The sequence below is a fragment of the Ostrea edulis genome, chromosome 10 (genome assembly GCF_947568905.1).
Source record: "Ostrea edulis chromosome 10, xbOstEdul1.1, whole genome shotgun sequence".
NCBI lineage: Eukaryota > Metazoa > Mollusca > Bivalvia > Ostreida > Ostreidae > Ostrea > Ostrea edulis.
In genome coordinates this window covers 47,854,124-47,867,854 of record NC_079173.1, presented here as the reverse complement: position 1 = coordinate 47,867,854, position 13,731 = coordinate 47,854,124, and the positions used below count along the sequence as shown (strand labels likewise).

At 35.3% G+C, this 13,731-nt stretch overlaps 1 protein-coding gene across 1 annotated transcript in view; it reads left to right on the top strand.

Annotated features, from left to right (window-relative positions):
- The first annotated feature begins 6,238 nt into the window (after window positions 1–6,238).
- Window positions 6,239–13,731, top strand: part of LOC125666237 (ceramide kinase-like protein) — a 31,549-nt gene continuing 24,056 nt past the window's right edge. The window contains exons 1-4 of the mRNA XM_048899379.2: window positions 6,239–6,623; window positions 9,131–9,397; window positions 10,072–10,203; window positions 12,690–12,753. Of these exons, the coding sequence (XP_048755336.2) occupies window positions 6,443–6,623; window positions 9,131–9,397; window positions 10,072–10,203; window positions 12,690–12,753 (644 nt within the window). The 5' untranslated portion in view covers window positions 6,239–6,442. The remainder of the gene's footprint in view (window positions 6,624–9,130; window positions 9,398–10,071; window positions 10,204–12,689; window positions 12,754–13,731) is intronic.

Here is a 13,731-nt window from a genome sequence, read left to right as displayed (position 1 = left end):
TCAGATTTCAAATGCATATTTCATGTGACAAGACATTTTCTTTTGTAACGAAGTTTTTAACCTTTTAACTTTTGAGCTTGACAACTTTAAAGAAGTTTAACTTACATGATGCCTTCTGTATTGCGGTATCCGTATGGGAGTAAGGACGTACAAACTTTCTGTATGACTCGATATACATAATGTATATATATTGGTTAACGATGTAGAAACGTTCTGTATGACGGTATATATGAGAGTGAGGGAGTAGAAACGTTCTGTATGACGGTATATATGAGAGTGAGGGAGTAGAAACGTTCTGTATGACGGTATATATGAGAGTGAGGGAGTAGAAACGTTCTGTATGACGGTATATATGAGAGTGAGGGAGTAGAAACGTTCTGTATAACGGTATATATGAGAGTGAGGGAGTAGAAACGTTCTGTATGACGGTATATATGAGAGTGAGGGAGTAGAAACGTTCTGTATGACGGTATATATGAAGTGAGGGAGTAGAAACGTTCTGTATGACGGTATATATGAGAGTGAGGGAGCAAAAACGTTCTGTATGACGGTATATATGAGAGTGAGGGAGTAGAAACGTTCTGTATGACGGTGTATATGAGAGTGAGGGAGTAGAAACGTTTTGTATGACGGTATATATGTGAGTAAGGGAGTAGGAACGTTCTGTATGATGGTAAAAATGAGGGTAAAAGAGTAGAAACGTTCTGTATGACGGTATATATGAGGGTGAGGGAGTAGAAACGTTCTATATGACGGTATATATGAGGGCGAGGGAGTAAAATCGCTCTGTATGACGGTCAACGTATGATTCAACGAAGGAACAATCTGAAGTTATTTTGACGTCTTAGGGAAATCCTAAGTACTCGGCTATTTCCGTAACCACAAATAAACCTCATACATGTATGTACATACTGCAGATTCCTCTGAATATTTTGCTTGGCTGTATCTGTTTGTGCTAAAAGCATATGTCTTATAGTGATCAGGCTGTGCGTTAGTGCAAACGTTTTTCCGAACTTTATAAGCTGCTGTCATTCCAGCTTTTAAATTTCAAATTTATGATTAATGAACGTACATCAGTTGGTACAGCTGTGCTTTGTTGGTTTATTTTTGATAAAGTTGTGAACCTTGAACTTTCCATATATCGCCGCATTGCGGGACCCTTCTCTGATGGTTGACATCACAATGATATCTACATGTAACTTTTATTATTCAGATAACGCTGCTATTTGTATGGTTTATTTAGTGTTTTTGTATTTATTCTCTTCTTATTTTGCTCTCCGTTGAGATTTTTTTAGTATTTATGTGTGTTTAAACTATAAACACTGCTATGTATATTTCCACGTAACAGTGTATATATATATATATATATATATATATATATATATATATATATATATGTGTGTGTGTGTGTGTGTGTTTCTTGTGTTGTATCCCATACGAGAATAGTCAACTCTTTTAGTGACGTCAGCAGCCGTAGAAATGCATTTAGTTCGTAAATTCCGAATGTATATGATCATTATCTGTGTGTATTTGTCATTATAGATTTTGATCATTACCTGTGTATATGTATCATCCACAATTACACATTTGTTTTCCATCGCATTGGGGCGTTGAATGTCGGTCTCGTGTTGGGCACCACGCCCCCGCGATAAAGTCCCCGTTGAGTTTTAAAAGGAATGGACCCACCGTGGCTGCTACCGAGACATTACGATTTCAAACCGGTCCGTTCCCAGGGGCGGATTCTGACAACTTTAAAAGAAGGGGGCGGAGTGACCAAAGTTTGTACCTTCTCCATCTTAAAAAGGGTGGAGTGGAGTAAAAAGTCCAAACGGATAAAACAAAATAATTCTAAAGATAGCTCCTATCGTATACCATCAGTGTATTAAATAGTTATTTGATTTTTTTTCTGTGGATATACCATTTTTTATAAGCATGGTCGTTTATCTATACTGTGTTCTTTATATATATGCAATAAGATATGTTTTAACCAAAACGATTTCATAAATGGTTACAGCTGATGTCATGCTTAAGATTCATTGATTGAATGAATATTGTTTAACTCCCGCTCGAGAATTTCTCACACAGTTTGTTATGCATATATCTGATTGTATTCTGTGTGTATCTTGTTATATCTGATTGTATTCTGTGTGTATCATGTTATATCTGATTGTATTCTGTGTGTATCATGTTATATCTGATTGTATTCTGTGTGTATCATGTTATATCTGATTGTATTCTGTGTGTATCTTGTTATATCTGATTGTATTCTGTGTGTATCATGTTATATCTGATTGTATTCTGTGTGTATCATGTTATATCTGATTGTATTCTGTGTGTATCTTGTTATATCTGATTGTATTCTGTGTGTATCATGTTATATCTTATTGTATTCTGTGTGTATCATGTTATATCTGATTGTATTCTGTGTGTATCATGTTATATCTGATTGTATTCTGTGTGTATCATGTTATATCTGATTGTATTCTGTGTGTATCTTGTTATATCTGATTGTATTCTGTGTGTATCTTGTTATATCTGATTGTATTCTGTGTGTATCATGTTATATCTGATTGTATTCTGTGTGTATCATGTTATATCTGATTGTATTCTGTGTGTATCTTGTTATATCTGATTGTATTCTGTGTGTATCTTGTTATATCTGATTGTATTCTGTGTGTATCTTGTTATATCTGATTGTATTCTGTGTGTATCTTGTTATATCTGATTGTATTCTGTGTGTATCATGTTATATCTGATTGTATTCTGTGTGTATCATGTTATATCTGATTGTATTCTGTGTGTATCTTGTTATATGATCATGGTGATCTATTTATAGTACGTGTTTTGTATATTCTGCAACAAAATATGTTTGAACCAAAAATTAATTTTGTAATTTTCTAGAGCTAATTGCTGTAGAAGATATTTATGGACGAGAAATGTTGCAGACCAACACAGATTTGAGAACCTGTTTAGTCTAAAGCATTACAGAAAATAGAAAGGGACGGTGCTATAGGATCTGAACAGCATATTCCTCAATGTAGATCTTTATCAAATTAAACTTTGCCCATGATAGAAATTTATCTTTCAAAGGAATTTGAATCACTGCATAAAATAAAAAAAATTGTAATCTATTGATACTGAAAAAGTTTATATTTTCCATAGATAATCAATTCTTTGTAATTAAAAAAATGTTGGCAAGGGCAATAACTCCTATGCTGGTATTTCTTTTACTGCATGTCTATTATACATGATTTCCCTATCATCCACAATTAATTTACATGTATGAATATCAATAAATCAACAGTTTTTTCTAAATTGTTGATATTTAAAATTTTTCATTTCAACAAGTTTTTGGTTTTTTCTTTTTTGGTTTTTTTTTTATCTATTTTAATTATGCTGTATAACGAAAATGTGTGATTTTCTGATGTTAACATATATTTTCATTTTGGTATGTCTGACATCTTTAAAAATGTGGCAACATACACATTTTCTTTCGTTATTGATTAAATTAACTACAGTGTATATTGAATGGAAAGTCATACATTTTTTATTTTTTTTTTTGCACTTTTAACCATTAATATTGATAAATCACACGAGGATCGATCCACCTTTAAGTTGTGATTTTTATCTTTACGTTTATTGGTGCATACGTTTAATAGAACAACTAATCAAATGAAAATGGGTTACATTCATTTCATAACTAATATTTTTGTAAACATGGAGGGTGAGGGGTTACATTCCTGTCTACAAGCACCCGTGGTCTAGGTTAGAGAAGTTATCATTATTTTAGTAATATTATTATCATTACGTTTATTGGTGCATGCGTGTAATAAAACGAGCAATTAAATGAAAATGGGTGATATTTATTTCATCACTAATATTTTTAATAAACGAAAGATGGGGGGGGGGGGGGTATATATAGCCACGCATGCCCACAGACACTTGCGGTCTGGATTATCAGCCGCGAAGCTAGCCCTGTTTGGAAGTACAAGCCCATACAGGCGAGGGGTCTGGGGCAGAGCCCTGGGGTGGGTTTTGAGGGGAGGAGGTGTTTCCTCCCCCCTCGACAGAAAACGATTTTAACAAAGCAGGGTCCCCTAAAATGCATTTACAAAGCTTCTTTTTAAACAAAATATATGTAATAATTGCCCTCCCCCCTCTTTTTTTTTTTTTTTTTTTTTTTTTTTTTTTTTTTTTACTAAGTATCGTTTTAAGAATCACTGAAGAGACATGCGTAATGGAAATTAGATTGCTCAATGTATCACACCGACGCTGGCGATGACCATCAATTTAATCATTGTCATCACATATCTGTGATATATCTGTAAGTTTATCTTTAATTTACATAAGGCCACCATATACGTGGCTTTCAAATAATTAATCTATTGCAGTCTCTCTCTCTCTCTCTCTCTCTCTCTCTCTCTCTCTCTCTCTCTCGCTCGCTCGCTCGCTCGCTCGCCAACGCATACCTACATGGTATGGACATTGTCTTTTCTTACCCATCTCTCACCGCCGCAACTTTTTCTCCCCCCCCCCTTTTTTTTAAAAATATTTTTTTGGTCACCGAATAGTGTGCACCGAATAGTGTGCAAGCCCGGGCTTACGGGCTTACAGAGCAGCTACGCGCTAGACTATATAATGAAAATTTAACTTATATTTGATTATATTACAAACGAAAATGAGTCAATTTTGAAAATGATACGTGGATTAATTCATATCCAAATACTTTGGGTACACTACGATAATACTGAATGTGTTTGTGTTGATTGATAGGTTTAAAAATGATCTACATGTATTTGAAAATTCAAATTACTTTGAAATTGTAGTACACATAATGGTACAAAATAGAACTTCAAAATTTATCATTGAAAGTTAATGTCTTTAGGGAATATTTTGACTTTTGACTTTGTTTTCTGAATTACCTCTTTTCCGAAGGTTAATTGTAGCGTGTAGTGCCATAAATGAATCGACTTAGAACTATCTATTCTACGTAGAAAAGTGGTTGTTTTCAGTGAATTTTATAGCACTATACAATTAATTGAAAACAGCCACTTTTCTAAATCATTTTCATATAAATTTATCAAGATTCAATTATATTGCAACCTTTACACCAATACCAGTGTAATATAACACACTGTGTCATTTTTATTGTGTGCAGCGCTTTAGAGTGGTTATTTATAGTCATATAGGGCGCTATATAAATAAATATTATTACACCAATACCAGCACACATGTCTGCATTTTATGGTCTCGGTGTCTTTTTCCCCTATCAACTGCCACCACATTGTGACTACAGGTAAGAACATCACACTCAAGGTTTTTGTCCCACTATTACAAATGCAATCTGCAGGGCCGTAAATTAACCCTCAATTTGGAGGAGGCAGGAAATTAGGCGGGGGTCTGGGGGCCGCCCAGGCCCCCAGACGCTGAGCACATTTTGTGCACACTGAACACGTTTCGTGCAAAATCCTTGATTCTAGGGCCTTCTAAGATGTTACTTGACTAACTCATTCTAAAAGAAAGATTTGGAATGCTTTTTAAGGGAGGTATCATGTTCTTAGTTATTGGAAACAACATAAATTCTAATGAACTTTAAATTTAAATTTTTTTTTGGCTCAAAAGTTGGAGGAGGCAGCTGCCTCCTCCGCCTCCATGTAATTTACGGCCCTGATCTGATTAAAATCAGCTCCTCGATCCGCTCCTTTATTTCTTTTGATTTGTCGCTACTCGAGTTGCGACAAATCAAAAGAAATAAAGGAGCGGATCGAGGAGCTGATTTTAATCAGATTGTTACAAATGATAAGTCCTATATAAGGGAATGGAATGCTACATGTAAAATTCAGCTGGACATCATTTAAAATTCTGCAAACATTTATATGATATATCCGGATGTTTTGTAAAAAAAAAAAAAAAAAAAAAAATGTTTTAGATTTCATAAAAGTTCAAGCAAAAATGAGTTTAGAACAAACAAAGACTATTTTTTAATAAAATAGGCCGGCCTAAAACACAAAATTAATCAATTAAGTTGACTCCTTCATAAATGGTACTGCGTAGAGAGTGCTTTTTTTTCATGAAGCTGGAGTAATCAATGGCATAGTTCAGAAGACCAGTAATTATGATTCATTTGTTTACAACTTCACGTTCTAAATATTATCGACCCGGGCTCCGGTGTTTACATCAGTCCCATGACGACGACGCTATTACCTATTTTTATCCAATCAGATCGCAAATAAATCACATCTCCGATAAATCGGGGCACCTGACTTCCTGTGTTTACAAAATTCACGGAACGCTGATTTAGTTGATGGTTTCGGGACAAAATATCGTTATGATTCAGCATGGTGTATTAGAAATAGTCGTGAAAACTTCGCAAGTGGAATAATTAAGGCAGATTCCGGACTTTACGAGGGTATATTTTTTGTGGTCTATAGATTCGGACAACATGGTGGATTACACCTATGACGTTGACGGTAACCCTGTCCGGCGTGTACAGGACTGTTATGAGGACGCGTTCTGTGACTATGAAGACCTCGTCAACCCTTTTGTTCTCAAGGGAGACGGATTTGACGTCACGCTATCTATGGCCCGGGGGATGCTCAGCTGGACTTCAGTCAGTCCCAAAGGTATATTGATGACACGGCCCGGGGGGTACCCCATAGGCAATTGTTTCATACATGGTCCCCCCCTACTTAATAATACTGGTATTTCTATTGTAGTGGATGGAGTACGAAGGGGGGGGGGGGGGTCATGTGTGGTTTATAATCTGTAGTTCATCCAATAATCTACAGATTAGGTATTCTCTTTAGAGAAGTCGAGAGGCATAGCCTTCATCGACTTCTCTTCGCAAGCATTCATATTTTGATTCTGGAAAATGTGTAAATGTCGGAGTCGGTGACGGTTTATGCTTTGACCGACGTTTCGACTCAGATGTGCCTGTCTCAGGTTTACGTTAACTGGTCTTGGGAGCTGTCACAATTTAATAGGGGACCAGTTATGAGAAAAGCAGGCTGACGTAATCAGAGTTGTGATTTAAACCTGGGACAGGGGCATGTTGAAAATAGATTAAAAGCAAGTAAGTGTTGATTTCTTTGTGACGGTTTTGTGCATTGCTGTTAAATGTTTGAAAACAACTTGTCTATTGCGTAAATCCAGGCACATCTGAGTCGAAACATTGGTTGAAGCATAAACAGTCACCGACTCCGGCATTTACATGTTTTCCAGAATCAAAACATGAATGCTTGCGAAGAGAAATCAATGAAGGCTATGTCTCTCGACTTCTCTAAAGAGAATACAGATTAGGGAGGGGCGCCCTATTTGTTCATGTTGTGTATACAGCCCTTTCTAAAAGTTGGGGGAGGGGGTTGTTGTTGTTAAACAATGAACCAGAGGTTAATAACAGACCCAACGTGAGTGTCGGGTGATCACGTGTGTTTTACTGTGAATACAAATAACAAAACCCAGCAGAATGAGAAGGGATGCCCCTCTGGTTGTTTATGATGCAGCAGTTTGTTGTCGTTGTTTATCAAAATAAGAAGGGATGCACCTCTGGTGGTTTATGATGTAGCAGTTTGTTGTGGTTGTATATCAGAATAAGAAGGGATGCCCCTCTGGTGGTTTATGATGCAGCAGTTCAGGGCTTGAAGCTAACTTTTTATGTCACCAGTCCAGTTGGACTGATGGGGTATAATTTCAACCAGTCCGCAGAAAATTTTACCAGTCCAACAGAGTTTTCCAGAAATAATTAAACATATTTCATTAATGTTATTAAAATGAAATTAAACTCAATATGTCTCAGATAATATTGTAACACTTAAATGTGGGATTTATATTTATGAATCAGATTCGTCTGATATCTACAGATCGAAGCATGCCAAATGTGTGTATAAAATTTCATAAGTATATTTTCCAAAATGATGCTTTAGAAAATTAACCAGTCCCATCGGACTGATTAGAACAAATGTCAGTCAGTCCGCCAGACTTTTAACCAGTCACAGACTGACGGGCATATGTTAATTTCGAGCCCTGGCAGTTTGTTGTGGTTATTTATGCTGCTGTAAAATTCGGCCCCTGGTCGCCAGTGCTAAAGAGCAGGTGTTTTTCCCAAAATGATGCCTTAAAATCCCCAAATGATCCCCATTGGATGCTTTGATGAGAATGTGCCATGAGGCGCCATCCAACCTTGCAGGTGCCACTTTGTTGCAAAACATTTTTGACAGTTTTTTCTCTGCCAAAGTACCGGAAATCAAAGCTTGTTTAAACCACATTAATAATGAAATATCAAATGATTAACTTTTTGCTTGTTTTTCTTATTTGTATGAAACAAATTTCCCAATTTCAATCAAATATCTTTATTTTTCCCAAACTTGAATGCCCTGGCCCCTGAATTCAAGGGATAAAAAAATCCCTGTAAGCTGAATATATCATGTCCGACAAATAATCAAAAATCTGTCATTCTTCCTACATATCTAACTTTCTTCTCTTTAAGCTCTTAAAATTTTTGACTATATTCTTAGATCTAAACCATCTATAGAATTGATATGCATCTTTGTCCAACTGTACCCAAACTATTCACATCAAACTTATTTTTCTAACAAACATGTTTTTGCCAGTTTATATTATTGAGAAAAGTGCAAGTTAAATTGAGCCGTTCCATAAAAAAAAAGACCCTCATCTTATCCAACAATGTTTTTCAGAAAACGTCATAATGAAAAAACATAACGTCATTTTTTTGCATACTTGTAAAGAAAAAGGTCATGATTACCAATGACAAGTTGGAAAATCATCTTTGATTGACTGTAATATTTTAACGACAATCAACATTGCTCTAATATTTTGAGGGATAATTGTTCATGTTTTAGCACTAAAATACTTAAGGGCACTTTTTGCTAGGAACGGCCCAATTGGTAATTTTTGGGAGGGGAAAGGGCCGATATTTGGATCTAGAATGGATCTTGAAAATAAATTGCTTTGAATTTTAACGTTTGTTTCCTAGCAATAATTGTTTTGAAAACTGTCTGCACAACCGCTTATGGCTGAAAGTGTTCGCAGTAATTAACTACCGGTGTAAAAGAAATCGTCAAAAGTTGTCGTATTTAGCCTGGCATCACACATTCTACTTTTTTATCTCCAGTGAAGAAGAGCAAATTCCCGATGCCGGGAACGGCCACATTATCCAAGGGAACAGTCGACCTGCCATTGAAGGACATCTATGGGGTCACGATTAAACGGAAACGGGCCAAAGGTCAGCTCGAGGGCGAGGGACTGTGCCAGGGTTTCTCGGTGTATACATACTATGAGTTTGGACCGAACTGTTGGAGGGACCTGACCCTCGACTTCGAACATCCGAGCGAGTCGCTCTGTAATAAATACTACGACAGGATCAGCGAATTCATTAAAGGTAAAGTTCCTACAAACATCCGAGCGAGTCGCTCTGTAATAAATACTACGACAGGATCAGCGAATTCATTAAAGATAAAGTTCCTACAAACATCCGAGCGAGTCGCTCTGTAATAAATACTACGACAGGATCAGCGAATTCATTAAAGGTAAAGGTCTGATCATTTACAGGGTTCACACAGACCTTGAAATGGGGTTGAATTTTAAACATCAGTCATGCTGGAAAAGTTCTAGAATTTTGAGCATCATATCTCTGTAATCCATATATCTCTCTCTGAGGTGTTTGAAATTATTAGCGTTGTGTCTTTGTAAATTTCATGAAATTCTGAGCAGAGCATCAATTATTTATATTTCTTTGTAAATTGCTTGAAGTATTGAGCAGAGCATCATGTCTGTGTATTAAATTGATCACATCTAGTTCTTTGATCTGATCCTTATTTTACAGATTTCCCGGGTCAACCTGTCGTTTAATCCGATTCTTATTTTACAGATTTCCCGAGTCGACCTCATTCGTTAATCAGATCCTTATTTTACAGATTCCCCGAGTCGACCTCATTCGTTAATCTGATTCTTATTTTACAGATTTCCCGGGTCGACCTCATTCGTTAATCTGATCCTTATTTTACAGATTTCCCGGGTCGACCTCATTCGTTTAATCTGATCCTTATTTTACAGATTTCCCGGGTCGACCTCATTCGTTAAAGTTTTTCATGCAGACACACGCAGGCGGTAGAACAGGAAGTCAGCTGTACCGAAACAAGATATTGCCAATGCTGAAGGCCGCCAATCTCAGCGTCGATTTCCTGGGTAATATACAGATTGTTGTTGTCGTTGTCGGTTCCTGGGTAATATACAGATTGTTGTTGTCGGTTCCTGGGTAATATACAGATTGTTGTTGTCGTTGTCGGTTCCTGGGTAATATACAGATTGTTGTTGTTGTCGTCAGTTCCTTTTTATTTCCGTGCAGAATTACGGGTATATGTCCACACTAGTGGGCCCCCTTCCAGGTATCTGGCTAGCTGCACGCATAGCAGATCTCGCCTCAGATCTCCATTTTTTCTGGTCATGAGGGTCGGCAGTAGAGAGCTTCCATTCTCTACAATATTTTTCCGTTATAACATTTCTCCATGATAATATTTCTCCATGATAACATTGAAAAATGTAAATAAATATATCTCAGCGTCGATTTCCTCTGTGAGTAATACAGCATCTGTTGACATAGTGAAGAAAAGTGTAAATAAATAAGTTTCAGCGTCGATTCCCTGGGTGTGCAATACAGCATCTCTTAACAATAGTGAAGAAAAATGTAAATAAATAAATATCAGCGTCGATTTCCTCGACAATATACAGATTTGTTAACGTTAGTGAAGAAAAATGTAAATAAATAAATATCAGCGTCGATTTCCTCGACAATATACAGATTTGTTAACAATAGTGAAGAAAAATGTAAGTAAATAAATCTCGGTCGATTTCCTCAGTGAGCAATACAGCATCTCTTAACAAGAGTGAAGAAGAATGTAAATAAATCTCAGGGTCGATTTCCTTGGCAATGTACAGATTGTAATAGTGAAGAAAAATGTAAGTAAATAAATCTCAGGGTCAATTTCCTCGGTGAGCAATACACAGTATCTGTAGCGTTAACAGTGCTAATTGGTGAAGAAAAACGTAAATGAATAAATATCAGTGTCGAAGAAAAATGTAAATAAATAAATATCAGCGTCTATTTCCTCGACAATATACAGATTTGTAGCATTAACAGTATGGTGACCTTATAGGGAAGATAAATGTAAATAAATAGACAGATGATGGAGGGAAGAAATTAGACAGAATTTGTAGTTCAATCATTTGAGATATAGATATTGCAGTTTTATTCAACTATTAAAAAATACTGGAAGGAATAGAAAAATAGATCATGAATATGAAATAGGGGTAAATATTACAAGAAAAAAGCATTCAAAAGTATTCACTACATAGAAGTATTGCAGGTTTAGAATCTTTACATCAATTAACACCTCAGTTACAATGTTAAGTTTCTAGAAAATAAATATATTATACAATAATTATAGGTTATAGACTTTGTATGGGAAAATATGACGACCGAGTTTTTTGGCGCGTAGATGGACCGAGCTTTTTATTATATACTTTCAAACTAACAATAATTTTATTTCTAACAATAACGTTATCAGTTTAACTGAGTAAAAGATGAAAAACACGAAAAATTTGAAAATTAACGGCGTAAAAATTTGATTGTGACATAATGTTTGCGGGCCGGAATGTTTCCGGGCATATATCATGTGATATATGCCCGCAAACTTTTAAAGAAAAAAGGAGAGATGAAATTGAAAGTATACAATAATACACAATACAATATACAAACTGAATTTCATTAGATAGCTGTACCGAGGAACCTTACTTAAACGGATTCTGATTGGATGCTTGTACTAAGGGATTTTTTAAAAAACTGATTCTGATTGGATACTAATTGTATAAGAGATTTAATTTAAACCGGCTAGTAGTGCTTAAGTAAGACGACTAATGCGTGACAGGGGTGTACAAACCGATCAGTGATTGCAGACTTCATGACGACATCAAATATCATTTCATTCCATAAAGTTATTATAATGATTTTCAGATAATTCGTAAGATTTACGGATCAGTCGATAAATTTCACAGACAGCACGATATACAAGTAGACGAAATTTATGATGCAGAACAGCACTATAAGGAAAGGAAACGAACTGAACCGTAGCTTATAGCGGTCAAACACAGTTTAGCTTATAGCAGTCAAACACAGTTTGCATTCTTTCAGTCCTCAGCCTATGTTTTTTTTTAGTTATTACTTTACACAATATTTTAGGAAAGCATATGAATATTTATATTGAGCATTTTTTTACTTTGATGAATGACGTATTTGATAAGTATGTTATATAATTTTTGAAAATATTGCAAATGAAATAATTGTATATATTTGTGTGTATACAGCATATTTCGAAAATTCTGTCTATAGATATGTTTATTTACATGCATTTGCGTATCATCTTTTCTCCCTAGCTTTGTTTCACAGTTTTAATAATTTAATCAACCCAAAATTACTTGATGCAAATTCTATAATATGTTAAATTAAAAGATGATTGTATTTCGTACTTAATTTTGTAGAGATTCAGCATTCAGAACATGTGATACAAATTCTATAATATGTTAAACTAAAACTATAAGATGATTGTATTTTACAAATTCTATAATATGTTAAACTAAAACTATAAGATGATTGTATTTCACAATTAATTTTGTAGAGATTCAGCATTCGGAACATGTGAAACAGGAAATGGTGCATATCAATATCGACGATTACGATTGGTGAGTTCCATAACTCAGTCTCCATGGCAATTCGTGTGACACTCACTGCTTTGATCAGTATTATTGTGATTTTGACCTGAAATCTGCTCAAATATTTTGGGATTCCAAAATTAAAGTTGGAAAAGCTAAGATTTACATCAGAAATTCCAAGATTAAAGTTGGAAAACTCAAGATTGAAGTTGGAATTTCCAGATCGAAGTTGGAAATTTCAAGATTTTAGTTGGAAAAGCAAATTTTAGGTTTGGAAAAGCCAAGATTAAAGTTGTAAATTCCAAGATTAAAGTTTGAAAAGCTAAGATTTAAGTTAGAAATTCCAAGATTAAAGTTAGAATTTCAAGATCTACATGTAATAAGTTAGAAAAGCCAAGCTTTAAGTTGGAAAAACTAAGATTTAAGTTAGAAATTCCAAGATTGAAGTTGGAAATTCCAAGATAATTATTCTAAGTTAGAAAAGCCAAGATTTAAGTTGGAACAGCTAAGATTTAAGTTAGAAATTCCAAGATTAAAGTTGGAAAAGCTAAAATTCCAAGATTAAAGTTGACCTTTTGAGAGAAAGATAAATGATGTGGCCCTTATATGTTTCCGCAGTTTTCAGTCGTCGCAGATTTAATCACGGTTAAGGTATAGTCATTAGACTCTGTGTTATACAGTCCTGAAAACCTTCACAATCAATAGTCTCATTGGTGTGTGTACGTTCTAGTCTCATGCATAATTAACGCAATCAGGTGATCCTCTACACTACAGAATGGAACACATGATCTGATGATGTAATCAACGCTACAGTGAAAAGGACAGCGTAGTACACACAAAATCAATGATGTGGTCATTTAATTAGGACAGCGTAGTACACAAAATCAATGATGTGGTCATTTAATTATGTTCTGATTGAAGTTGTCACTTATTGATTTTTTGCTGCAGGATTTCTGCGTTGTAACAGTTTGAGAATAGCCTGGCTGGGCCTTCAGATACTGGAATTAA